This window comes from Indicator indicator, chromosome Z (genome assembly GCF_027791375.1).
Source record: "Indicator indicator isolate 239-I01 chromosome Z, UM_Iind_1.1, whole genome shotgun sequence".
Lineage (NCBI taxonomy): Eukaryota > Metazoa > Chordata > Aves > Piciformes > Indicatoridae > Indicator > Indicator indicator.
The window spans coordinates 28664331-28690851 of NC_072053.1; the positions used below are offsets into that span (position 1 = coordinate 28664331).

The following is a 26521-nucleotide window of genomic DNA, read 5'->3' on the forward strand; positions in this document are numbered from 1 at the left end:
TACCAGAGTAGGATCAGCTGTATTGATTAGCATCATTACTCAAGAGTTCCAGTGACAGTCTGTGCAATCAACATAAATTGGTGATAAACAGAATCATTTATTTGGAAGCATCTGGAACATGGAACCTTGGGGATGGTCAAAAGACATGCAAGTGCAGACTGTATTTCGCCTTTCGTTGTTCCTATGAATATTGTTTTCCCTTAAATACATTTTTCCATCTCCTTTCAAGCTCTAATTTTTTATGATTCTATGTGCTATCTATGCATGTGTATTAGAAGCTTTGAAGGATGATAATCTAATGGTGAGTTTCTCTGTGGGGAGAAAATGAAAGCCTACAGCCTTTTGTCTGTGTGGCGAACTGCTAAATTACTTCCCACAGTATGACACAGCTTGCAGCATTGTACACAACACAAAAACTCTTCATTAACACAGGTCGTTACTGTGCTCCACTGTGAAGAATGTGTTGCATTAGTTGCTCTGCTCATAAGTAAACCTTGTTGTAGGAGAGAATTCTGTACTCCTGCGAATAAGGATTAAATATTGAAATGTATTTTATATAGTCTTATCATAACACAAAATACAAGGAAGTAGGTTAGAAGTTCTCTCTGCCCTTAACACCTAGCACAGAATTTGTTGTCTCTTCTCCAAAGTCTGTGCGAACATCTGTTCAAGTTTTCTGAACAAAAAGCTTTGAAAATAAGTATATTAGAAAAGGAAAGGAATAGGTCTGACTGTGACAGGGAATTAATTGTCCTTTGTTTATTTGGTACACCTTCAGCCAAAGTCCTCCTTGCCAAGGATTAGATTAGGAGGTTGCATACAAGTACTCTGTCATCAGCCTCCATGACAAAAATGCCTCCAGAGTGACAGTCTGTGTCGTGGCCATACTCTGCATAAGGCTGCTCTTAGCCTTACTGCCAGCTGTTTAAGTGCCAGCTGTGTTGTGCTGTGCTGGCTGTGCAGTTACAGGAAAATACTCACCTGGTGAGCTTTTCTTCTAAAGAGATGGACATTGGAGGTCGAGCAAAGGAAGTACTGGGGAGAAGGGATTCTGTGTATAGTGCTAACTTACTTAAAAAAAAAAAAAAGGTTTAATTGCACAATTGAGATCCCTCTATACTGGTATGGAAAGTAGTTTCAAGGTGTATTTGACAGCTGGGAAGAAAACAGGATGCTGAAATTGTGCCAAAGTTGTAAAAATTAAGGTCATCTGCAAGCTGATTAATATAAACTAAGTATGCCCTGCAGCCTTCTGGTCCATCATTGTAACTCCAAGTAAAAGGACACATGTAAAAATTACAGTTTGAGCATGAGCATCCTTTGCCTACAATATATTAATTTGATAGTGTATATTGCTATCCAGTGAGTTTGCATTTTAGTGTCAGAGAACAACTGATACTTAGTACTGTTATTGGAAACAATTTTGTACAGAAAAGGCACCAAAGCTAATTCATGGACTATTAAGAATACCATTTGTATATTTCAATAAAAATGGAATGTAACTCAATCAGGTACTCAGCAGAGGTATTCTGAATGTTAAAATACCTTTGCATGCAAGGTAAGGACAGATAGAAATTGTTGGTTAGGAAGAAAGAAAATTCAGATTGATAAATCTCTGGGATGCCTACCTCCTAACTTAGGTACCACACAGAGCTCCATAGTTATCAATGCCATGTTGGTTCTTATTGCACTGCGTTAAATGCAAACCCAGGGCACACGAGAGGGCACACAAGAGGGGACATTATTGAGCAAGTATATATTTCTGCATTACAGTTATGGTAATGGATTATCACTGAGATAAATACATAAGAATAAACATCAGAGTATCAGCTCTTATATCTCTGACGTTTTTTAAACTTTTAGCAAAATCATATGTTGTATTTCCTTGTATAATGTTCTTAAAAATGCATATATTAAAGATCACCTCAGTTTTACCCTCCAAAAGAACTGGATTCATTTTGGTTTTCTTTGCAATCTCTCAAAACTGAAATATACTGCTTGATTTTCTGAAAAGAAGTTAGGGCCTCAGAAACTTGTAGCGCAGTCTTCTGTTAAAGGTAGCTTTTGTGTTTTGTTCACTGGCAAAGCTAAATTTATTTTCCTTAAAGTAGATGTAATTCCTACTAGAACAATGAAAATCTGTGATGCTCTTGATAGTGTGGGTTTTGACTAGCCTTCTGCCTGAAAATGAACCAGAAATTTGTTAGTGTCACACCTGTCATGCAGCTTCTGCATTACTGATTTATCTTCCTCCAAGGGAGGGTTAAACATGTACCCTTTCATAGCATGATGTGCACTCTTTTGCTCTGCACGACAAAGATAAAGCCTGCCAGAAGGAAATGGTGAGTCATTGGTATTCTATCTTTTTCAATGTCAGCTTATTTCAAAATCATAAGGCATTTTTCCATCCATTTGCCCTTCAATCTGAATAGAAAACATAATATTGTATAAACAATAACTGACATATCAGTAACAGTCAGTCCTGGCCAATATTCACATATTACAGTTTGTTGGAAAAGGAAAGTGGTTAGTATATCTCATTTTTGCTTTTACATACACTGCTGCCTTGATCTTTTCCCCTTGCAGTTTTGTGATAATGAGAATAGAAGAAATTTATTTTGTTAATTTTTTCCCCTTCTTTACCTCCCCACATTCATATGTTAATATGCCCATGCAGTCTATAGATGCTGATACCATCACTGAAAATAAGCATCACAAATTCAGTACAAATCATCTGTTCTAATAGAAGTAGAGAGGCTAGGACATCCACTAGATTGAAATCCTTGAAGAGAAGGATCAAGGTGCAATTTCCCCATTCCTGTCACAGATTCATCTACTGCAGCTTTCTATTTTGATAATTATTTCACTAATTGGTTTTCATTAATTGCTTCAGTAATTATAAAGGGGTTCATGAATGCAAAAGTTAAAAAAAAATTGTATTAGCCATAGTCCTTGAGTTTCTGTGGCCCTCAGCTGGAGCATGCCAGGATGATGAAATGAATAGTAATAGTTTGAGTTCAAAATTTTCAAATATCCAGATCTTACTCATCAGCAATGGAGGAAATATACAGATCTGTTTCTCAAAGCTCAAATCTGTTTCATGGGACTTTGTATGCCCTCACATTACCATCAATTCAACTAAAATGTTAGGATCCTCTTTTATTATTATATTATTATTATATTTTTTATTACCGCTGTTATTATTAATTGTTTTTGTTGCACTTGTACAACTGTGGTAACAAAAACAAAAGAAAAAAAACAGAAACAAACAAAGAAAAAGCCACAAAAAGACCCCCAGAAAACTAGTATTTAGGTACTCCAGGGTTCTTCTTTCCTGTTTTGCTCAAAGTACTTCAAATTTTTAACCTTGGCACTATCTTAAAAACTCCTGTGAGAAAGTTGAGTTGAGGTTTCTGGTTAATAGGGTTATGCATTTTGAATGGCTTGTCTTCCACTAACAATGGATTATTTACTGGAGAACAGATGGAAAGCCTCAGGCTACCTCTCTCCCTGCTCTCTGTGTGGCAGTGTGTGAGCACCAAGTGCAGAGCAGCTGGTACAGAGCCAGCTTCCAAATGGCCATCAAGATTGAGCATTGCAATCATTTAAAATTAGTAATCCTATATAGTACCCACCTTCATCATATATCAAGATGAGTGGGGCAGAGAGAGTAAACAAGAAAACTGCAAGGTACAGGGACATTCCTAAGGCACACTACTTATTAGGACTGCTGAGAGTTTGAAAGTAATAAAGGAGGTCATGGGGAATGGAGTGGAGTCTATGGTACACAGTGAGGTACAGAAGACACTTGGTAGTATGAGGGTGACCTCAGACTTGCCCTGTGGAAAAGACAGCTTGAATGGGGAGAGTGCCAGAGCTCTTCATAGAGAAGGAGGGTGGAAAAGGGCTCCTGACATTATCTCTTTCCCTGGAAAGATGGGAATGGCAGACCCTCCCCTTATCATCCCAGTATTTGTTAAGGGTTGGAGGGGTCCGTACCATAACATCCCACATCATCAGATGGAGACTTGGGGAAGGTGGAAAATTATGTCTCCTGAAAATGCTGGAAAGCAAGCCTTCTTGCTCAGAAGTGGCCAGGCCTTCGGCACAATCACTTGCAAATAGAGGAAGTTCAGTTGGAGGCAATGAATGCCTTTGCGCACATCTCCAAACTCATACCCGCTTCTCTGACACTCCCCCTCACTTAAAATACTTAAATAAAGTGGAAAAGTTTTAAAATAGATAACCTAGTCTCCACCTTAGATTACACTGTAACCCTTAACAGTTCAAGTAATGGACTTCAAAGACACCATTCTATAGAGAGAGATGTAAGAACTCTGAGGATCAATAAGTGTACTCAACATAGCAATAACTTCCAAAAAGAAAAGGTTCCTGATGTATTTACTGTACGGGCATATCTGTCTCTGGGTGAGAACATAGTAGAGTTCAAGGATTTATTGTTTGTTCTAGATGTGAGTTATTAACAAGTGATCCTCAGGATATATATTCAGAGTGAGCTCTGAGTTATTCCAACCAATGGGTGCAACCTGAAATGCATTGAGTACAAATGGAAGGTTTGCCTTCTGTAGAAGTTTCTTCAGGGTGTAATGCAGTGTTACCCAGACATAGCCAAATTAATTCTGAACTCTTAGGGGAAAATATATCACACTGTATCCGACAGCTTGAGAGAGGCAAAGCCGCTGCTGGACCACGCCCCAGGTCGAACCACTAGTCAGGCTGAAGGCATGTGCAAACACACACACATGTACAACACCTATGTATGTTTATACATGGCCAGCCACACAGATCACAAATAGACACACAGAATGCTCCCACAAGCAGTGCCAACCGCTTCATCCTGCTCCCACTCCCTGGCAGATCATCACTGAATTCCACTAGTGAGAATATATATCTATGTAGACATTTGTACCACTGTGTGTCCCTCCATCAGCTGGGGACATACACTTGAGACTTGATCTCCCCAGTAGCTGCACCTGGATCCCAGTCTCCCCATTTATTGGCACCCAGATGTACAACACTCCAGTGCTGACCCACAGTTTCACACCTGGACAGAGGGGTTGAGACTGTCCTAGGACAGGCCTCTCTGGAAGAGGCCTGGATGTGGTGTCCCTTCTTCCGAGGCTTTAATTTGTATTGTCTGCTGACTTTGTGCCCCTGTGCTTTTCTGAGTTTGTAGATCTTTGTCAGTCTGATGGCTCCTGTGAGAGGCCTGGAAGCAGCCAGGGCCAGGATATTATCTGAGATCTTCACCTTCTATGTGTGTGCCTTTGTGGATACATACAGAGACATCTCACTGTTGTTGTCTGGACAATTACTTGAAGTTGTTGCATGTTCACAGGTGCAAGATCACAGTGCTGTGTGAAGGTTAATATTCTGATTCTTTGAAAGTATTGTGCTTTCATAGTTGGTTTCAGTCTTCCTGATAAAACCAAGTTCTTTACTGAACTAACTCTTTTATAGACTTCAAACACAGTCTCATCTGAGAATAAATGTAGCTCATACCTGATCTTTTCGCAAATGTTAATGAACTGCAATATAGACCTTTTCCTGCTTCCTTCCCTTCTGTCATGAAGGTGCATTTCACTATGCTTGGTTATAACCCGAACTGGTGTAATAGTCCAAAACTATTTTTGAAATTTCTTGATGTAACAGTATTTTGAACCAGTAGTGGAAAATGTTTTAAGATGAGCAAATAGCTTTCCTTTTGTTAGCATTCAGCAAGTGTTTTTTTTCTGACAGGGAATATGGCAGAATTGTAGTAAAGAGAAGACAAGTCTTGCATTGATCACTGAAAGGAATGGATCGTTGAACTCCTGCATTAATCTGCCACTCTGGTGTCTATGCATTATAAAAACAGAAACGTTGCAGAATGTGAAAGATTTACAAACTAAGTTACTATTGACATCTACCAGGTCACTGAGACTGAAGAAGAATTGCTCTATCTAGCTTACTACAAATATGAGTTCTGCCTTTTCATGTCTTTTAGTCTTTCTGAGGCTAAAGTTCTTTACAAGGACGATGGTTTCTGGTTTTGATTAATCAGAAGCCTCAGTCATTTGAAAGGTCATGTGTGCAAAGAACAGCAAAATCTCTTTTCTAAACTACTTGTGTGTTGGCTTTTGTGGAGAATTATGGGAATCAAAATCTGTAGAAGCCATTAGTGGAAATATGTGTCTGAAAGAAACATAACAACTGGATAAGCCTATTATATTTTTTGAATCCAAGCTCCTACTGATGTGGGGTTGCTGGGGATATGTCTGATTGATTTTCACAGTCAGTCAGTTGTATTTTTGCACTATAGAGTCTTTTGAAGAACATAAGGCTTTGGAATTGTTATCAAGAGCAAGATCTCTTGTTGCTTAAAAAATTCTTTATAACTAGAAGACGAGACATAAAACAAACCAGGTGAAAAAGTCTATGAATAAAATCAGTCACTTTGGTAATGAGAGGCATTTGAATGCACAGGTTCATAGTTCATAGAATGAAAAATCATGTCTGGCTGCAGTAGAATGAATGGGGTTGCAAACTCATGTAAGGCTCTGGAGCCAATGGTTGCAAGGCTAAATGAATTCTTTTTACACTGGTGCAACGATATTTCTCCAGGTTGTATTTCTTCATTACCAATTTCTTATATTTCACTTTTTCAGTGTATGCAGATATTATTCTGTATTTCTTAGTATTTTTAATGTATATATTGCTTTTGAAACATCTTCATTTTCCTGCAGACAAAAGAGGAATAAATTGACCCCGAACTCATAACTGTTCAAAGCTATGCTCTTTTAAATCCTTAATGGACTAATGTCCTCTGACGTTTGAGCTACTAGTATTTGAAAAGTTGCTATGGTGACAAATATATTCTGGCTAAAATGTTCTATTTTATTTAACCACAAATTCCAGAAGAACTTAGCATGGTTCCAAAAGAATGTTTCTACCAAAAGAATGTTTCTACCTAAATGAATGCATGGTGCCCTTTTCTCTCTGAGCAATTGTAGCTTTACTAAAATGCAAGAGTACAGGGGAGTTTGACCTCTGCTTTGGTCACAGTACCTTGCAATCACCTACTCCAATTACTGTACAACAGATTTAAAACATTACAGTGTCCATTTCTTGACGGAAAGATGAGGACAGGTCCAAAGGAACAATCTGTAGCACAAAATGCCTGGGGCTTATTTCAACTTCTTTTTGGTTATTATGATGAAGTGGAATAACCCTAAAGGCAGTGTGATTCTTCTCATTAAATTCCTCTGCCTGGTGCTGCAAGCCCATCACACATGGCTTAAAGGTGCTTTGGCTTATGTCTGTGGGCAATGGCATTGGATCCAGGCTTACAATGATAGCTGTAGCACTTTTTTTCCCATGTCCATGCCTCTGGTCTTGCAACAAACAAAGCCAGCTGGAGAGATTTGACCCATTTTCTGTCTTTCATTAGAAGTGGTTGTCAAACGGCATTATGATCTTTTTTTCACACAGAACATTTTGCAGCAGGAATCTGAATATGTAGAGGTAACAGCTGTGTTATGAGAAGGGGTCACTAGTGAACTATCACCTACATGGATCAGCTTCCAAAACACTAAGATGACAGGTTTTTTAAGTTATTTCATCTTTCACCTCAGAGACTTAGGGCCCTGATATACAACAGGATTCCCTTCCAGAGTGTCCACTCCTAAATGTCTAATTAAGCAGTTTAGTTTCTATTCCAATGCAGTTTTCCTAATCATCCTGTATTAATCAGGAAGAAAGGAAAGGAGGGGAAGAGAGGGAGAGATGGTCTACATCTTTTTCTCTCTCCATTGAACATGTGGGGACAGAATAGGTATTAATATCCTCCCAAGCACTTTACTCAGAGCCTAAAGCCACAAGTCACACAGTCACAAGTCCAAGGCAAAGGCTAAGTGCTTAGACTAAGCTTCCTGCACCCTTCATTACCTTCAAGGGTAGGTACTGCTCTCAGTTAGAAGGTGGTAGCAAATAATGTCATTCCTGGCTAAGCCTGAAGCCAGGATGTGAGGCTTTCCTCACTACAGAGCAGGTTTGAGTATAGCAGAATGTTGATGGCCAGCAGCTGAGTTGTTATGAATATACTCCCAAGTTGCCCATCAGCTGTATCCCATTCAAGTTGCAGAAGAAAGCTTTGGAGGGCAAGCTGATTCAAAACCAGCACTCAAGATCACATAGTGTTTCAAAGCTTTAGATACTACAGTGAAACTGTAGTCATGGTCAGGGGTTATATAATTTAAATGGAAGGTAAATCAAAACTCAGACTCAGGTCCTATCCATGGCTTAATGCATGATATAAATATTACTGTCATCCTAGTAGGTAAAAGACCTATGGTGGAATGTACTGGAGAGAACCAACAGATGGAAGACAGAATGATAAATTTAGGTCCTGATTTAAAGGGTTAAAGATAAGAAATGAATGAGTTGTTGATTTTGCTTCAAAGCTCTGGTTTTAAATTATGAAATTTGTATTAAAATATGAAAATACGTTTTAATTGTGTGGGAGAAAGTGTCACCACTTCTTTCTAAAAATACAGGAGGAATATTGACGGCAGGAGAAAACATTAAAATACTCTTTTTTTAACAAACAAAATGAAAACCTGCATTGATATTATTTCTGTAATAATAATTCCTGACAGATAATGCTTAAACAGAATCATGTTATCCTAGATGTCAAAATTAGTACTGTCTCCTATGTCTTGCTACAGTTCTGTTTGAAATTGATTCAAGGGGAATTTGCTTTGCTTTGACTTCTTTCTCTTTTTTTTTTTTAAGGTCAACTCAAATCAAAACATACTCTTGGGATAATGCCCAGGTTATTTTGGTTGGTAACAAATGTGACATGGAAGACGAACGAGTAATCTTCACAGAGAGAGGCAAACATTTAGCAGAGCAACTTGGTAAGAAAAGAAATGACAAAATCTTTGTGATTGTTTTTGAGAATGCACAAAGTAATGCCATCAGTTGCTACAGTGGTTGTAATAAAATTGTTCATGATACGTTCACTGCAAAGGAGTAGTCATACACCACCTCCCTTTTGTGTCTGCAGTCTGAGGTGTGAACTGTTCTGTGTCAGTAGTGGACATGTGTCCAGGCATGATCTTACACAGAGCTATGACATGACTGTGAGCTTAAAGTGCTCACAAGACCAGTGCTGGAAAACATATCTGATAAAACATTTATTCAGAATCAGAATCAGAATCAATAAGGTTGCAAAAGACCTCAAGGATCATCAAAGTCCAACCTGTCACCCAAGACCTCATGACCACTAATCCATGTCACCAAGTGCCACGTCCAAACCCCTCTCAAACACCTCCAGGCATGGTGACTCCACCACCTCCCTGGGCAGCACACTCCAACATCTAACAACTCTCTCTGTGAAGAACTTCCTCCTCACCTCAAGCCTAAACCTCCCCTGGCGCAGCTTGAGACTGTGTCCTCTTGTTCTGCCACTGGTTGCAGGGGAGAAGAGACCAAACCCCTCCTGGCTACAACCTCCCTTCAGGCAGTTGTAGACAGCAATGAGGTCACCCCTGAGCCTCCTCTTCTCCAGGCTAAAAAATCCCAGCTCCTTCAGCCTCTCCTCATAGGGTTTGTGGCCTCTCACCAGCCTGGTTGCCCTTCTCTGGACACGTTCAAGTATCTCAATGTCCTTCTTAAACTGAGGGGCCCAGAACTGAACACAGTACTCAAGGTGCAGCCTAACCAGTGCTGAGTACAGGGCAGAATGACTTCCCTGTTCCTGCTGGTCACACTATTCTTGATGCAGACCAGGATGCCATTGGCCTTCTTGGCCACCTGGGCACACTGCTGGCTCATATTCAGCTGGCTGTCAACCAGTATCCCCAGGTCTCTTTCTGCCTGGCTGCTCTCCAGACACTCCAACCCCAGCCTGTAGCACTGCATGGGGTTGTTGTGGCCAAAGTGCAGCACCCAGCACTTGGACTTGTTCAAAGCCATCATGTTGGACTCTGCCCATCTGTCCAGCCTGTCAAGGTCCCTCTGCAGAGCCCTTCTGCCCTCTAACCAATCAACACCTGCTCCCAACTTGGTGTCATCTGCAAATTTACTTATGACTGACTATGCTCCTCCTTAGACAGGAATTACATAAGACCTTTATGATGAGCATTAAGTTTGTGTCTCTATTAGTACATATTTGGATAGTTATAGCTATAGGCAGCTACAACCTAGATGGGGAAATATTAAAACCAAAACACCAACAAACCAGCAAAGGAAACAAAAGGAGAGGACAGATTAAAGAAGCATTTTGCTCAAGAGGTGAATTAGACTTATTTTCAAGTTGAGAGCATTTGGGTTATGATTTCCAATACCAATAATCAAAGCCAGAAAGGCACTAACTGTCACTGCTAACATTCCACATATTGCACATTTACACAAGGGTGAATAATACGATCCTATGTTTCATAAAGTCTCCCTCTAGGAGGCAAATGTTATCTATGCAGAAAATTAAGGAGCTGTGAACATCAATATTATTTCTGCTTCTATCCACCAGCAGTATCCTTTCATACCATGCTTTTGAGGTGACACTGGCCAAACTAATAGAAAAGCTCCCAGAGCATGGTTATAATACTCCTTCCTGGCCTCAGGTTTTTTGTTTTGTTTTGTTTTGTTTTGTTTTAATTGTTTTTTGTTTGTTTTTTCCTTTGAATGTGGTGATTTCTGGAGACCATGCTCAGGAGGTGTTGGAAATCAAAGCCTGGCATCAGTAGGGGTCAATTTCTGTGCTGTACTAGGCATGGATTTGTCATTATCTGTAAAACTGACTATGGTTAAGGCTCAGTCTGGTGAACTTGTACGTAACTAAGATCTCTTTGTCTTTATTCCTACATAACTGTTCAGGAAAAAGGGTATTAATAACTGCATTGGAAACAGAGAAAGATGGTGGCATTTCACAATGTACCACCAGCACTGGATCTCATCCCATGCTGGTGCTTCTTAACTTATATACATTCATAACTCACTGACATTATTTTTGAATAATTTTCCTAGTTGTACAGTTGCTTGTTTTGGTAAATCATTTCATCAGAACAGCATATCTTCTGGTCACATCTGTCTAAATAAGCATTATATAGGTACAAATGCACACCTAGAAAGTATACATTAAAAAAGACCATAAGTAAGCCCTTGAAATTCGACAGATTATGTCCAGAAAAATTCCCAACATTTGTGAGGAACTGAGTTTCTAAAACAGTTTGCAACAAAACCAAAATGGCAACCATTGCACCTTCTATAACAGAAGAAATACCATTCACATTATATATATGCCTAAAATCTGATCTTCCTCTGTAAGCATTTCTAATACTTACTCATTTTGCTAGGAGCTCAGAAAGTGTATTTAATGGAGAAAGAGATCAAAATGTAACTATATTTCAAAATGTAACTATATTTCTGCCTCAAATTTAAACCAGGCACTGAAGCATCTGGCAATAGGCATAAATTTGCAAGGTAGAGTTTGAAGACATTTTTTAACTCATTGTTACGTTTATGATTTATGAAAAATCAATAAGGCAGGTATTAATAAAAATATGAATGATTTTTTTATTAATATGAAAAAATGCCAAAAACTTATTAATGGATTCAGCCTGCAGATGGAATATATATTTATATTGGGAATGTACAATATTTGGGCAATATTTAGCAATTTAAACAATTTGAAGCAAACCGGAACAAGCACTGGGAAAGAGACTCTCCAGCGCAGTGTGGTGCTTGACCACTAGGGGAGACTCGCCCAGGCCCTTGCCAAAACGGGAGTCAGGCAGATGGCAGCGTTAACCAAGAGACGAGATGAAGATTCACAATAGTGTCACCGGGATTCTCTCTGGGGCTGCAATACAGTCCAGATTACACAGAGCAACAGGAGTTCCACCTGAGTACGGGGATGCTGCTGCTGTATGTTAGCTGTGAGGCTTTCGGGTCGCTCCTAGGCGCCTTGCACGGCAAGAGGCTGGTGCTGGTTGCCAGCAGGGAGGCCACACTCCCTGGTCTCCATGGCCGGGCTGGCATCGGGTACGATGGCTCTTGAAGCTTCTTCCCAGGATTTCAGGCTCTCCTGGGGTTTCAGGCTCTTAGACAAATAGCCTGTTTTGACGTCTTCTCGACCAGGTCTGGCTTTGCAAAGCAGGTGCTTAGGCTGGAAGTGACTTACTGCTGCAGTGCACGATGCTCAGGGGCTTGGCTCACCCTGGTGTTTGTCCCTTCTGCCTGGCAAGACACTTCTGTTTGCTTCTGGGCTTTTACAATGCATTACTGCAAAGGGTACTTGCATCTTTCTGGGTAAACTGAGGCACAGTACAGATTCTGAGTTGCAAGGCAAAGCAAGGATTGGCTTCTCTGACTTGCAAGGTAAGGCTCATGGCTTCTTTCCCAGATCTTAGACAAGGCAAGGCAGAGCAAATTAAATACCATTTGGCCTGTGTTTGCCACTTGCCCGAGATTCAACCTGGCCAATAGGGCAAACAAAGTAAGCAGAACAGTTAACCAATAAAATGGGATTCTGCCAGGCCATGATCGTAAGACATAGGCCTAGTCTAGGAGAAGCATGGCTAGTGCACGTGCTCTTTTGCTATAAAGGAAGAACACATCCCTTGTTTATCAGACTTTCTGGTGCCTGTGTTCTTTTGTCTTTTTCCCATGTGGTAGTTTAAGGCTATGCCTTTAAAATTTGTTACAGATTTTGAGCAGAAAAATAGAAGAATGTAAATAAATCGTTATTGGGTGTAAAAAGGAAAAATAATGATTATTCTAAACAATTCTATTGAAGGGATAGCTCCCATAAGATTTGATTCTCAAAACAATCTTTAGCAGTGTGTTCTGCTCTCTTCTTGTTTTTTTGCTGGGAGGATTTCTAATACACTTTTGCTGACCTTGACTGCGTTGTATTAATGTATCTCTGCTTCTTTTTTTTCCCTTTGAATGGGGTGTGGGGAGACAGGGAGGCAGCTTTCCCCAGTCTTTTGGCCAGGGGGGTCTTTGTGCTGTTTTGTTAATTGTAAATACCTGTAAATATTGTAAATACTGCATATTTGTATGTATTCATTGCATTCCATTGGAGATTGTAGTTTTGCTTGTAAATATAGCTCCATTTGCTTCCAAACTGAGCTAGTCTGATAAAGGTAATGTTGGCGGAGAGGGGATTTCCAATCCACCACACCCGTGTTTCCCAGGACCCCTGAAGGGGGGAAGGGGAGAGGGGGGGGTCATGCCTGGACATGCCAGAACTTGTTCTGGGTTTGTATTGGGCCCGTTTGGCCACATCACCACATTCTTGTAACTAATTTGACTTTCTTTCTGTTCCTCAAACTATTTTCTTACAGAAAAATTAATGCAGTGAGTTGACAAGGAATCCCCAAGGTCATGATTTTATCAAGACAAGAATCATGGAATCATAGAATCACAGAATCATAGAATGGTTTGGGTTGGAAGTTACCCTTAAAGGTCATCTTGTCTAACCTCACTGCAATGAGCGGGCAGATCTTCAACTAGATCAGGTTGCTAAGAGCCCTATCAAGCCTGATCTTGAGTGTCCCAGGGATGAGGCCTCCACCACCTCTCTGGGTAACCTGTTCCAGTGTTCCACCACCTTCATGAAAAAGAACTTCTTCCTAGTGTCCAATCCAAATCTGCCCTTTTCTAATTTAAAACCATTGCCCCTTCTCCTACTGCTACAAGCCCTTGTAAACAGTCCCTCCCCAGCTTTCTTGTAGGCCCTCTTCAGGCTCAACAACCCTCTCTCAGCCTGTCTTTGTAGGAGAGATGCTTCCTCCCTCTGATCATTTTTGTGGCCCTCCTGGACCTTCTCCGTCATGTCCATGTCCCTCTTGTGTTAAGTGTCCCAGAACTGGACACAGTTCTCCAGGTGAAGTCTCACCAGAGCAGAGTGGCAGAATCACTGCTCTCGATCTGCTGGCCACACTTCTTTTGATGCAGGCCAGGATGTGATTTGTCTTCTGGGATGCAAGTGCAATCTGTTGGCTCATGTCCAGCTTTTTGCCCACCAGTACACCCAAGCCTTTTTCCTGCAGGGCTGCTCTCTATCACATCATCCCTCCAGCTTGTATTGACAATGGGGATTGTCCTGACCCAGATGCAGGACCTTGCTCTTGGCCTTGTTGAACTCCAGCTTGTCCAGGGCTTTCTGGATGACAACCCATCCCTCTGCCATATCAACTGTGCCACTAAGCTTGGCATGATCTGCAGTCAAGGATGCACTCAATCTCACTATCTATGTCATTGAGAAAATATTAAAAAGCACTACTCCCAGCACAGACCCCTGAGGGTCACCACTTGTCACCTATCTCTGTCTGGACATTGAGCCATTGACCACTACCCTCTGGATGCAACAATCAAGCCAATTCCTTATTCACTGAACAGTCCACCCATTGAAACTATATCTCACCAACTTAGAGAGAAGGCTGTTGCGTGGAACTATGTTTTGGGAGAACTAAGGTTTTGGAGAAATCCAGATAGATGGCATCCATTGCCCTTCCCTTATCCACTGATGTTGTCACTCCACTGTGGAACGTCACTAGATTGAACAAGGAGGCCTTTCCCTTAGTAAAGACAAACCAACTCTCTCAAATCTTTTTCCCATCTTCCATGTGCATTATTAGAGCTTCTAAGAGGATCTGTTTCAGGATCTTCCCAGGAATAGAGGTGAGGCTGACAGTTTGGTAGTTTCCAGGGTCCTTCTTTCTACCCAGATCATCTTATTAGGAAATTGTGACTCTGATCCATGTGTAATTTACTGTACTCAGACTGCACACACAAATGTTTATATGCTTCCTATACAACTGCAATAATTTGTTAAATGGGCTCAGAGACTGTGGGAGATAGTGTCAGAAAAAACAGAAGAACAAGTTTCCTGTGTTGTAGTGCCTGCTCTGGCCATGTGGCCAGTTTGAAGGGCATGTGTTATGTCAAATACTTGGGACTGTCTTTTCTTTCTCTGACAGTGACTTGATAACATCTCTTGTGGGCAAGTCTTAAAAATAATGATTTTCTTGTCTAGTAAGACATTTTTAGGCTGTGCACCCTTTGAACGTCATGGTCTGCAACACTGCAGTCACAGCTACAAGCAACACAATGCATAAGTGTTGTACAAAGAACATGTTCTGAAACACTCTGTTCTGAAACACTGTTCCGAAGTGTGGTGTTGTTATCATCCCTGGTTTATTTGAAGTCATTGAGAAAATGAGTACAAAAGGTCAAAAAGAGCACTGGGCATTTAACTCTTCGGGAAACACCCTGTCCTGCTGAGAACAGCATTATGAGAAAACTGTGCCTCCTCTTTGTCTGCTGACCTCTTTGAAAAATCTGGCCTTCAATTTTATTAAAAGGTATAATCAATCATTTATTCAAATCTCAGTGTTGAGTTATGTCTCAAGTGTAATGCAAACAAATGGTTTGTTTAGATCGACCAGCAATAAGGCCTCAAATTATATTCTTGTAAGCTAAAGGAGTATCTTGATATCCAATAGCCCTTTCATGATTTTTTTTCCTATGGACTTGTCCAATGATGTCTTTGTAACAATATAAAATCTTGCCATCTATAACATCCTTTAAATATGCACAGTTTGTCTGAGCTATCAACTTCTGTTTTGAATCAACTTGCTGCTAGTGTTTGATGCTTCTTCACTGTTATATTCCGAGAAACAGTGAACAACTATTAGCTGTTACTTGCTCTGTTACACCATTGGTTTCAGAGACCTCTATCATACCCTTTCTTTTTCTCCAGGCTAAAATTACCACACTGTTTCATAGTTGCAGACACAAAGGCCATCATGTCACACCTTAGCCATTCCTTGGCACCTACTCAGTACTTTTTGTAAGTGGGGCAGCCTTTCTTCAGAAATTAGCTCATGGCTGTTTAAGACAATAATATCACTGAAAGAGCAACAAAAGAGGTGAAAACAGACAGGTTTGAGTAAATGCAGTTGAGTCATGTAGAGAGAACTGATTAACGTAGTGTTAATATCGACACAAGAATTACAGCAAACAGATTTTAGCAAGTTTATTTACTAATCACAAACAAACAAAAAAAGGATGTGGAATGTACTGCTTATGCTATTTTGTCTGTTTATGAATGTGTGCCCTACATGCACTGACTGTGGAGTGAAACCCCAATATATTTAGTACTTGCTAAAGTGCTTTAAAGCATTTTAGTAAAAAATGCTTAGACCTTCTAGGAGGCAAGATGCATGCACACTTGCCAGCTGCATTACTCATACAAATTTTCTGACATATCTGTCTCATGCATCTTAGCTAAGTGCAAAGCTTCTTGCATTCATAAAAGTTTGGTGTCCCTTAACACAATAGAAATAAAAAGAATGGCTCATAGATGGCATGGATTTCTTGGTTGCTTTTATTTGTGGTCTGTACAATAGACTGTGAGATACATTCTAGCAAAGGATTAGAGGCAGAGGTGTGCACAGGGCTTTGAACAGACCAAGTAACTACACATGCAAATGAGCAGTTGCTATGTAGTGTAGCACACAGTGTCTTCATTTTTCTATGAAGTTTTGCTGTGCATGCAAATTAGTAACATAATTTTATATATGTTCTTTGGTTGTTACAATTCCTACTTGCTACATGTGTGTGCTAGAAACTATTCCGACACTCAAGAATTTTGAAATCAGTGAAGAAGGACTTCAGAACCCTGGGACGAATGGTGAAAGGGTCAAGAGCACAAGTAGTATTTGCTTCTGTCCCCCCGTTAGCCATGCCTGATGGTGGCATAAACATGAAAATCCAACAGATTAATGCCTACCTGTGGGTCTGCTGCCAACAGCACGATTTTGGGTTCTTTGATCGTGGGCTACTTTACAAGACCCTAGGCCTACTGACTATACATAGGAAATGCTTGTCTCAAAGAGGAAAAAGAATCCTGGGACAAGAACTGATAGGGCTGGTTGATAGGTCTTTAAACTAATTTTGAAGGGGAAGAGGGAAAAACCAGGCTCACTGAAGACATTCCTGAGACAATTGAAAGTCAGGCTACCAGCTCCACTGCTATCCCAGGGGCTGTAGGAGATGGGGGATTATGTGATACTCACAATGGTAACAGATACTCCTCTGCTAAGTCTCTGAAGTGTCTGTACACAAATGCAAGAAGCATGGGAAATAAGCAAGAAGAGCTAGCGATCTGGGTGCAGTCACAGGGCTACGATCTCATTCAGATTACAGAGACATGGTGGGACAGCTCCCACGACTGGAATGCGGTTATATTCTATGTACTTTTCAGGAAAGACAGACTGACAAGGCCAGGTGGTGGAGTCACTCTCCATAGGAATAAGCAACTAGAATGCATTGAGCTTAACCCAGGGGGAGATGATGAAAGTGTTGAAGGCTTATGGGTAAGAGTGAAGGGACATACAAACATGGGTAGTACGGTTGTGGGGGTTTACCACAGACCACCAGGAAGAAGCTACTGACGAGGCCTTCTACGGGCAGCTGGAAGTAGTCTCAAGATCAAGTGCCCTGGTGCTTGTGGGTGACTTCAAGCACTCTGATATTAGTTGGAAAGATCACACAGCCAAGCACAAACAGTCCAAAAGGTTCCTGCAGTGCATTGATGACAACTTTCTCCTGCAGGTAGTTGAAGAACCAACAAGGAGAAGTATGATCCTGGTCCTGGTATTAACAAACAAAGAAGGACTGGTTGTAGATGTTAAGGTTGAGGGTAATCTTGGTTGCAGTGACCATGACATGTTAGAGTTTAATATCAACAGGCGAAGTAAGGTGATAAGTAAAATTTCAACCCTGGACTTTAAGAGGGCTGACTTTCCCCTCTTCAAGACTCTACTTAAAAATATCCATTGGGCTAGGGCTCTGGAAGGAAGGGGGGCCCAAGAAGAAAGGGGGTTAGTATTCAAACGTTATCTCCTTCAAGCTCAAGAAAAATGTATTAACTTGGAAAAAAATCAAGTAAGGGAGGCAGAAGACCTGCATGCATAAGTAAGGAGCTCTTATTAAAACTCAAAAACAAAAAGGAGTTTTACAATATGTGGAAAAAATGGTCAGTTGGGAGGATTGTAGAAATATAGCCAAAGAATGTAGAGACGCAACAAGGAAGACCAAGGCCCTCCTGGAACTGAGGAACATCTCAGAGGGTGAAAGAGAACAAGAAGAGTTTTTTCAAATATATCAATGATAAAAGGAAGAGCAGGCAAAAGGTGGGCCCATTGCTGAATGAGATGGGAGATATGGTAACTGATGATGCAGAGATGGTAGAGTTGCTGAATGCCTTCTTTGCCTCAGTCTTTACTCTAAGACTAGCCCTCGGGAACCTCAGTCTCTGGAAGCAAGGGAGCAGAACTGGGGAGAAGAGGACACTTCACTGGTCAGTCAGGACCAGGTTAGAGATCTTATATACCAAGTGAAAACACACAAATCCATGGGCCACGATGGGGTACAACCCACAAGAGAAAGCTGCTGATACTGTTGCTGAAGCTCTCTCCATCATCTTTGAAAAGTCCTGGAGAACAGGAGAGGTGCCTGATAACTGGAAGAAAGCAAATATCACTTCAGTCATCAAAAAAGGCAAGAAGGAGGACCCAGGCAACTACAGACCAGTCAGCCTCACCTCCATCCCTGGAAATATGATGGAGCAGCTCTGACCTGGAGGTCATCTCTAACCACATGGAAGACAGAAAGGTTATCAGGAGTAGCCAACACGGATTTACCAAGGGGAGATTCTGCCTGACTGATAGCCTTCTATGAAACTGTTACCAAATGGGTAGGTGAAGGAAGAGTAGTGGAGGTCATATACCTTGCATTAAGAAGAGTGTGGCCAGCAGGTCGAGTGAGATTCTCCTGCCCCTCTGCCCTGCCCTAGTGAGACCACATCTGGAATATCGTATCCAGTTCTAGGCTTCCCCGTTCAAGAGAGACAGGGAACTACTGGGAAGAGTCCAATAGAGGGCTACAAAGATGATTAGGGGACTGGAGTATGCCTTTTATGACGAATGGCTGAGAGACCTGGGGCTGTTTAGTCTGCAGAAGAGAAGACTGAGAGCAGATCTTCGCAATGCATATAAATATCTAAAAGGTGGTGATTAGGAATATGGGGCTGTGCTCTTTTCAGTGGTACCCAGTGATAGGACAAGGGGTAACAGGCACAAACTAAAACGCAGGAGGTTTCACTTCAACATAAAGAAAAACTTCTTTGAGAATGATGGAGCACTGGAACAGGCTTCCCAGAGATGTTGTGGAGCCTCTGTCTCTGGAGACTTTCAAAATTTGCCTGGATGCATTCCTACACAACTTGATCTAGGTAAACCTGGTTTAGCAGTGGGGTTGGACTAGATGATCTCTGAAGGTCTCTTCAAACCCCTACTATTCTGATTCTGTGAAATGTCTAGGTCCTGTTTCTCCTATCCCACCTTTTTGGCTTGGGTTGTTTGAAGCTCTGAGAAACAGAGCTGTTTTATCATACAAATGTTGGCTGGAAGGGGCTTCTTGTGATCACCTAGTGTGATGTCCCACCAAAATCTGCCTCTGTCACAATTCCATCCAGCAGTTTTCAGGGCAATGCCCTTCCCGTTGGGTTTTCTGTGCCTCCGTATTTCTTATACTCTGTTGCTGGGTGCACCAAGCACATCAGAACATGCCTTAGGGTGTGCAACTCCTCCGCTTTCTAAATGTATCCTGGTGCACTGTCTCTCCCAGAGGGCACTAACCAGTATCAGAAAACAAAATTAAATAGGCCCTTCCTGGGTGAGCTCTCACATTCCCTTCTGCAGAGGTGAGCAGAAGTCAGCACTCACGCTGTGTTCAGCGCAGCTGCAAAGGGCTTTGAATGCTGCGTTACCCCAGTGTTGACTCTGCCTAGGGCTTTAGTGCATCTCCACAGCTTATCAATCAGAATGGTAGTCATTTTACCTCTCAGATTTTAACACATACCTTATTCTGCATTTTCTGAGTGGGACACACAAACATCCCCTCACCATCCTTTTTCTTCTTATCTCTTTTGGGTGATTTCTCCCTTACAGTTTTAAATTTCAGCTTCTTGGTTTCTTTCCTCCCCTTGATTTACAATGCTTTGAAAACAAATTCCACCAAATATGAGAAGAAGAGTTCATATTTCAAACCAAAATCAGATTGCTTTGTGTATTTTGTTTTAATTTTGTTCTTGGCTCAAGGCATCTAGGTACATAATGATTGTGCTGGGGAGGTGCCAGAGTCCCAATTCAGGGATGTTTAGGTTTCTTCAAATTAAACTTATTTAACACCCCAGGAAGCTGAACAGTAGAGTATTTGTCAGTGTGCTTACAGAGAGTACATTTCAGCATCCTGCACTTCTGTGTGATCTGACCAAGCCTAAAAGGCCAGGCCTGCTGCTGAGGTGGGGCCTGAACAGAACTGATTTCTGGATCCTACCCGGGCTGGGGCACAAGACAGCAGCTCCCCAGCATCAGAACTGGAGTGAATCTTCACTTGCTTTGCTGTGTGAACCCTCTGGGGTAATGTGAATATTAGGCATCTTTGAATATACCGGAGGTATTAGGCATCTGTGAGTTTGCACAATTTTTAGGCTGCAATCCTGTCATCTAGTTGTGTCAGGAATAAGCACACGGTTTACTAGAAGAGTAAGTTCTGATTTGCCTCCATGACTGGCCAGAGGCCATGGTGCAGAAGCCAGGGTCACCAGCAGCCTTGGGAGCACAGACATATGGCTGCATCTATCTTCATGTTAAAAATTAAACAAACATGTCTGTTCACAGGTCCATCCCTCACTGTGTTTTAGGTCTTTTTGAAGGGCAAATGTTAATGACAGAGGAAAGAGACAAACTGACAGAACAAATACAAGTCTTCTGTTTAGTTACAAGAGACACAGGAGTTGGCAGAGCAATGAAAGGCTCCTGTCTCCAAGATATTTTTGACAGAAGGGATGTGCCAGCCTGACATTACTTTCCTGCACTTGGAACTGAGTTACAGGAAAGTCACTAAGGACAATGAGAAGCAAGTATTTGCTCAATAAATGTCTCATGTAAATAAAGCAAAACAAAAAACCCACAAAAATTCTTTGCCAGGACTCTATTGCCCAAATGCACTCATTTAAAGGTATCTAAAAGCCTCAGTCAAAGTCCTTACTTTATATGGAAATCACCTCTTCTGAAATACTGATAAAGAAGGCATCTGCTAGAGCATCACTAGTAACTGGCTCTTGAGCCTGTATATTCTGTCACAGATGGAAGTCCTCTTTTACGTTTGGTTAGTTGGATTTTTTTTTACATAAATTGGGCCATTCCAAAGTTTGAGGAAATACCTTAGCATTTCCGTTCACAATCTTCACACTAGCTCTATCCAGCGCTAAAGCACTGCTCTTCACTGAGGTAATATTTTTGAGCCCTAATTTGGGGCCTAATTTTATTTTCTTTTCTTAACACAGTCCAGCTGTCAGTTTCCTTGGAGAGCAGAGGTCTCATTCTGATAGTCTACAGAGCACAGAATATGGTAACCAAATGTGTTTCAGCTGCAGGATATACTTTGAAGAATAGCAATAGTGACCAGCTACTTTCATCACTGTTTCCTAGAAGAGAGGACCTTTTACACGTTGCTCTGTTATAAAAGAAGTAGCCTCTTGCAGACACTTCTTACTCTGACTTTTCAGTATCCTACTACTTCTCAAAATACTGTACTGAACAGAGCACTGGCAGGAGCAACGCTAAGGTTCACAATTCAAGATCATCTCAAGGGTAGTTATTGTGGGAGCACGCCCTTATATCTGTTATAACATCAAGGGTGGTAAATAAAATTATCTTGGTTGTGGACAAACAATCTGAAAACAGAAGGCCTTCCTGATCATTTCCTGAAACATTAACATATCTCTTGTCTGTATTGTTCTTGGCTCTGTGCTTAAAACCTGCTAGCTCATGTGTTTTCTTGATGTCACATTGTCTCATGAAGATTGAAGGGTGCAGAATATTCTTCCCTTTCCATATAGCTCTCTGGTGGGTTTTTTTCTTATTATTTTTCAAAAGCACAGATAAACAAGTATTAATGAGCAGTGATGAAGGAGCCTTTGTACATCCAGTTCAAGAGTGAGGCAGAGAGGGAACAAAGTCAGTAATTCAGGCTGTTCATGTCTTTCAGGGCAGTTGTCTAAACTGCTCGGTGTACATTGTATATCGGTCATCAGGCAAACAGCACCATGCCTGCGTCCTGCCTGGCCCCTGCTGTTGCAGTGTTCTAGAGGAAGTTGCTGCTGAGAGCTTACCAGCTTTCCTTGTTTCTTCTTTGACTCAGGGAGACTACAGACCAGTCAGTCTGGCTTTGGTGCCAAGGAAGGTCATGAAAGAGGTCTGTGCCATTGTGCATGTCCAGGGCATGGTCAGGCCCAATCAGCATGGGTTCCTAAAGGGCTAGTCCTATTTGACAAACTTGACCTCCTTCTATGACAAGGTACCTGCTTAGTGGATGAGGGAAAGTCTGTAGATATTCTTGACCTGGATTTTAGTAAATCTTTTGACACTGTGTCTCACAGCATCCTCCTGGAGAAACTGGCTGCTCATGGCTGGGATGGATGGACACTTCACTGGGTTAAAAATGGGCTGAATAGCCAGGTCCAAGCTGGTGGTGAATGGAGCCAAATCTGAGTGGTGGACAGTCACAAGTGGTGTTCCCCAGGACTCAGTTTTGGGGCCAGTCTTGTTTGGCATTCTTATCAATGACCTGGATGAGGGGAGTGAGTGCATCCTCAGTAAGTGTGCAGATGATATGAAACCAGGAAGGAGTATTGACGTGCTTGAGAGGAGGAAGGCTCTGCAGAGGGATCTGGACAGGTTGGGTTGATGAGCTGTCAGTTGGATGAGTTTTAACAAGGCCACATATTAGGTCCTGCACTTGAGTCAAACCACCCCGTGCAATGCTCCAATCTTGGGGGAGAAAGGCTGGAAAGCTGCCCAGCAGAAAGGGAACTGAGGATACTGGCTGACAACTGACTGAACATGAGCCAGCAGTGTGCTCAGGTGGCCAAGGAGGTCAACAACATCCTGACCTGTACCAGGAATAGTGTGGCCAGCAGAAGCAGGGAAGTGATTGTGCCTCAGTACTGAGCACTGGTGAGGCCACACCTTGAGTACTGTGTTCAGTTTTGGACCTCTCACTACAAAAAGGAGACTGAGTTGCTGGAGTGTGTCTGGAGAAGAGCAGCAAAGCTGATGAAGGACCTGGAGAACAAATCTTATGAGGAGTGGCTGAGGGAATTGGGATTGTTTAGTCTGGAGAAGAGGAGGCTGAGGGGAGACCTCTTTGCTCTCTACAGTTACATGAAAGGAGGTTGTAGTGCGGTGGGTATTGGTCTCTTCTCCTTAATATCAGGTGATAAAAGAAGAGAAAATGGCTTCAAATTATGCCAAGGGAGGTTTAGACTGGATATTAGGAAAAATTTCTTTATTGAAATACTGGTCAGGCATTGGAACGGGCTGCCCAGAGAGTCATCATCCTGGAGGTGTTCAAAAAACCTGTAGACACAGCACTTTGGTGCCATGGCCATGGTGGTGTTACATTGATGATTGGACTTGATGATCTCAGAGGTCTTTTTGAACTTATACAATTTTATGATTTTTTGAGTCAATATTATTGGGAAGAAGGTAAATAGGAGAAAGAAACACAATGTAAGGACAGCAAAGGGAAAACTGAAATAAACACACTAAAGACATTTACATTGGAACCTTCTGATGTGCATGTTCCACACATATTGTTCAAAGTGCAAGGTCCTGCACCTAGGTTGGGGTACTCCTTGATATCAGTACAGGCTGGGGGATAATGAAATTGGGAGCAGTCCTGCAGAAAAGGACTTAGAGGTACTGGTAGATGAGAAGCTAGGGACCTGTGTGAACAATGTACACTTGCAGCCCAGAAGGCAAATCACATCATGAACTGCCTCAAAAATAGCATGGCCAGCAGATCAAGAGAACTGATTCTGCCACTCTAGACTGCTCCGGTGGGATCTCACCTGCAGTACTGTGTCCAGCTCTGGTGCCCCAAATGCAAGAGAGACACAGACTTCCCGGTGTGGGTCCAGAGGAGGGCCACAAAGATGATCAGAGGGCTGGTGCACCTCTCCTATAAAGACAGACTGAAAGAGTTGGAGTTGTTCGGCCTGGGGAAGGCTCCTGGGAGACCTCATAGCTACATTTAAACATCTGAAGGGGAATTACGGAAGGGTGGGGGATGACTGTTTAGAAGGGCTTGTAGTGATAGGACAAGGTGCAATGGTTTTTAACTGGATCAGCAGAGATTCAGGTTAGACATAAGGAGGAAGTTCATTGCAATAAGCGTAGTAAAATACTGGAACAGGTTGCCCAGGCATATGGTTGAGGCCCTGCCTGGGGAAACATTCAAGGTCAGACTTGATATGGCCCTGAGCAGCCTTGTTGGACACTACCTTTGAGGGTCCCTTCCTTCCCAATGCAATCTGTGAATCTATGGTCAGGCAGCACTTTGATATTTTGGATTTCTCAGTTTCAGCTCTGTTCTGCCTTACCTACACACTCTTCTCTTGGGCTTTATCGTACCTTTATCTGCCCAGTCTAATCCATATCAGCAGTACAGATCATCACAGGTGGTGACAACATCTCACCACGGGTGGTGACAACATCCCACCACAGGTATCACCAGATAATTGCCTCACTTCAGGCTTGTACTCACGTTGAAAAATCTTTTCTCTCTGTTAATAATGAGCAGGGGGGAAGGGAGGTGGGGAGAAGAAATGAAGGAAGTATTAAAAGGCATGCACAACACAAGTGATTGGCATTTTTTCTTGCTGGAATTTTTCTCATAATAAAGCACAGTGTTAGTTGCACGTTGTTATTCAGATTTGATCTGAAGGACTCAAAATAGTCTGCAAAGGCTAAGCCATTTCTGGAAAATTGCTGGTGGATTAAATAATTGATAAACTGTGTTAATATTGAAGCCTTAGGTAGTGAAAAACGAGAAAGTTTTAAATTACCAGTGAATCCTCAGGTGAACGGTGTGGCAACTGGGAAAAGATGGAGCATTGAGGAAAATGCTTAGAAAACAAACAAAAAAGACCAATGTTTTGCAAAGGAGACGGGAACATGGGGAATCCCAGCACTAGCAGAAAGCTGCTGGTCTGGAGGCTGACCATCAAGTTGCAAATGTGGACCAGAGGAAGGAGGAAGAAATGGGAGATGAGACATGGGACAAATAGAGATAGAGAAGATTGCTTAGGAAAGCTGGCTCTGCTGCATAAAGGCTTCCACTGTCTGTTAAGCATAGCTCTGATTTTTACCTTTGGGTAGTTACTGAGAATGGATGGCTAAAAAGTCCTTCTATATAAATTAATCAAGAAAGTTTTCTTCCTTATGTGTGTTTTACTTTTTTAATTGTTTGGTTTGTGGGGTTGGGAGTACCTTTGGTCTCACACATTCATCTCTGATTTTTGTAGATACCAAATTGCAGAAATCTCCCGTTGTCTTCTTGGGTTTTTAACCTGGTTACTTCTAAACACATTTGTCTACTTTGACACCAGGTTAATGTTGCAATGGAAGTGTATGTTCCCAGCTAAATAATGTCCAGGGGAACATGATAGAGATGGAGCGTAGATTATTGCTTCCCAATAGATGGATAAATAGGGCATTTTTAAAGTAACAGTACTCTCAAACCGGTGTCAGTTTTTTAGATTTAGATGTCATAAAGTAGAATTTGCCTAAGGGAATGTCCTGATTTTATCTGGCATGGTATAAAGCAAATAGCAGTAGTGTACTTACTCTGATTCTGTTATAATTTAACTGCTCCTCCAGTACTACTCTTTTATATGTGTGCTCTCACATGTTTGTTTTCTGAGTATCTCTTCACTCGTGCCCAAGAAAAGTTCGTCTATTTATTTGAGGCTCTGAAATATGCATCAAACATAAACATGTTGTTTATTTTCTTAGGATTTGAATTTTTTGAAACAAGTGCAAAGGACAACATTAATGTCAAGCAGACGTTTGAACGACTCGTGGATATCATCTGTGACAAAATGTCGGAGAGCCTGGACACGGATCCCACCATTGCTGCCAGCACGCAGAACGCACGGCTAAAGGACACCCCTCCTCCACAGCAGCCCAACTGTGGCTGTTAGTGCAGCTATCAGCAAAGGCAGCTCCTGTGTGTTCTGTTGCCAACAGAGTCTTTATTAATGGTCTATATGCCTTTATTTATATTGTCTTATTAATTTATTCAGTAGAAAAGTCTTTTCTCGACCAGCAGCTGGTCGAGTATGCATATGGGGATGGAAAACTTTTTAATTTGAAAGAATGATTCATTTTTTAGCACCTGGATTTTGCATGCAGGATAGGTATTAGTTTCTCTTTTCTTTTTACTGCTTTGTGTTATATTTACTTCAGCTGGTGCCATGTCCTCAGACCACATTTCCCTGGAATTGACCCTTGCTTTACCAGTTTCAACTTCCACAATTGAATCCTTAGGGTAGTGGCCAGGGTGTTTTAGATTAAGTTTCCTTGTAACACTTGTG

The 26521-nt window shown here is 41.6% G+C and overlaps 1 protein-coding gene across 1 annotated transcript in view; it reads left to right on the forward strand.

Moving 5' to 3' along the window:
* The window catches only part of RAB3C (RAB3C, member RAS oncogene family), a 129434-nt gene extending 103306 nt beyond the window's left edge, over positions 1–26128 (forward strand). The window contains exons 4-5 of the mRNA XM_054397851.1: positions 8794–8918; positions 25941–26128. Coding sequence (XP_054253826.1) covers positions 8794–8918; positions 25941–26128 — 313 coding nt within the window. The remainder of the gene's footprint in view (positions 1–8793; positions 8919–25940) is intronic.
* Positions 26129–26521: the final 393 nt, after the last annotated feature.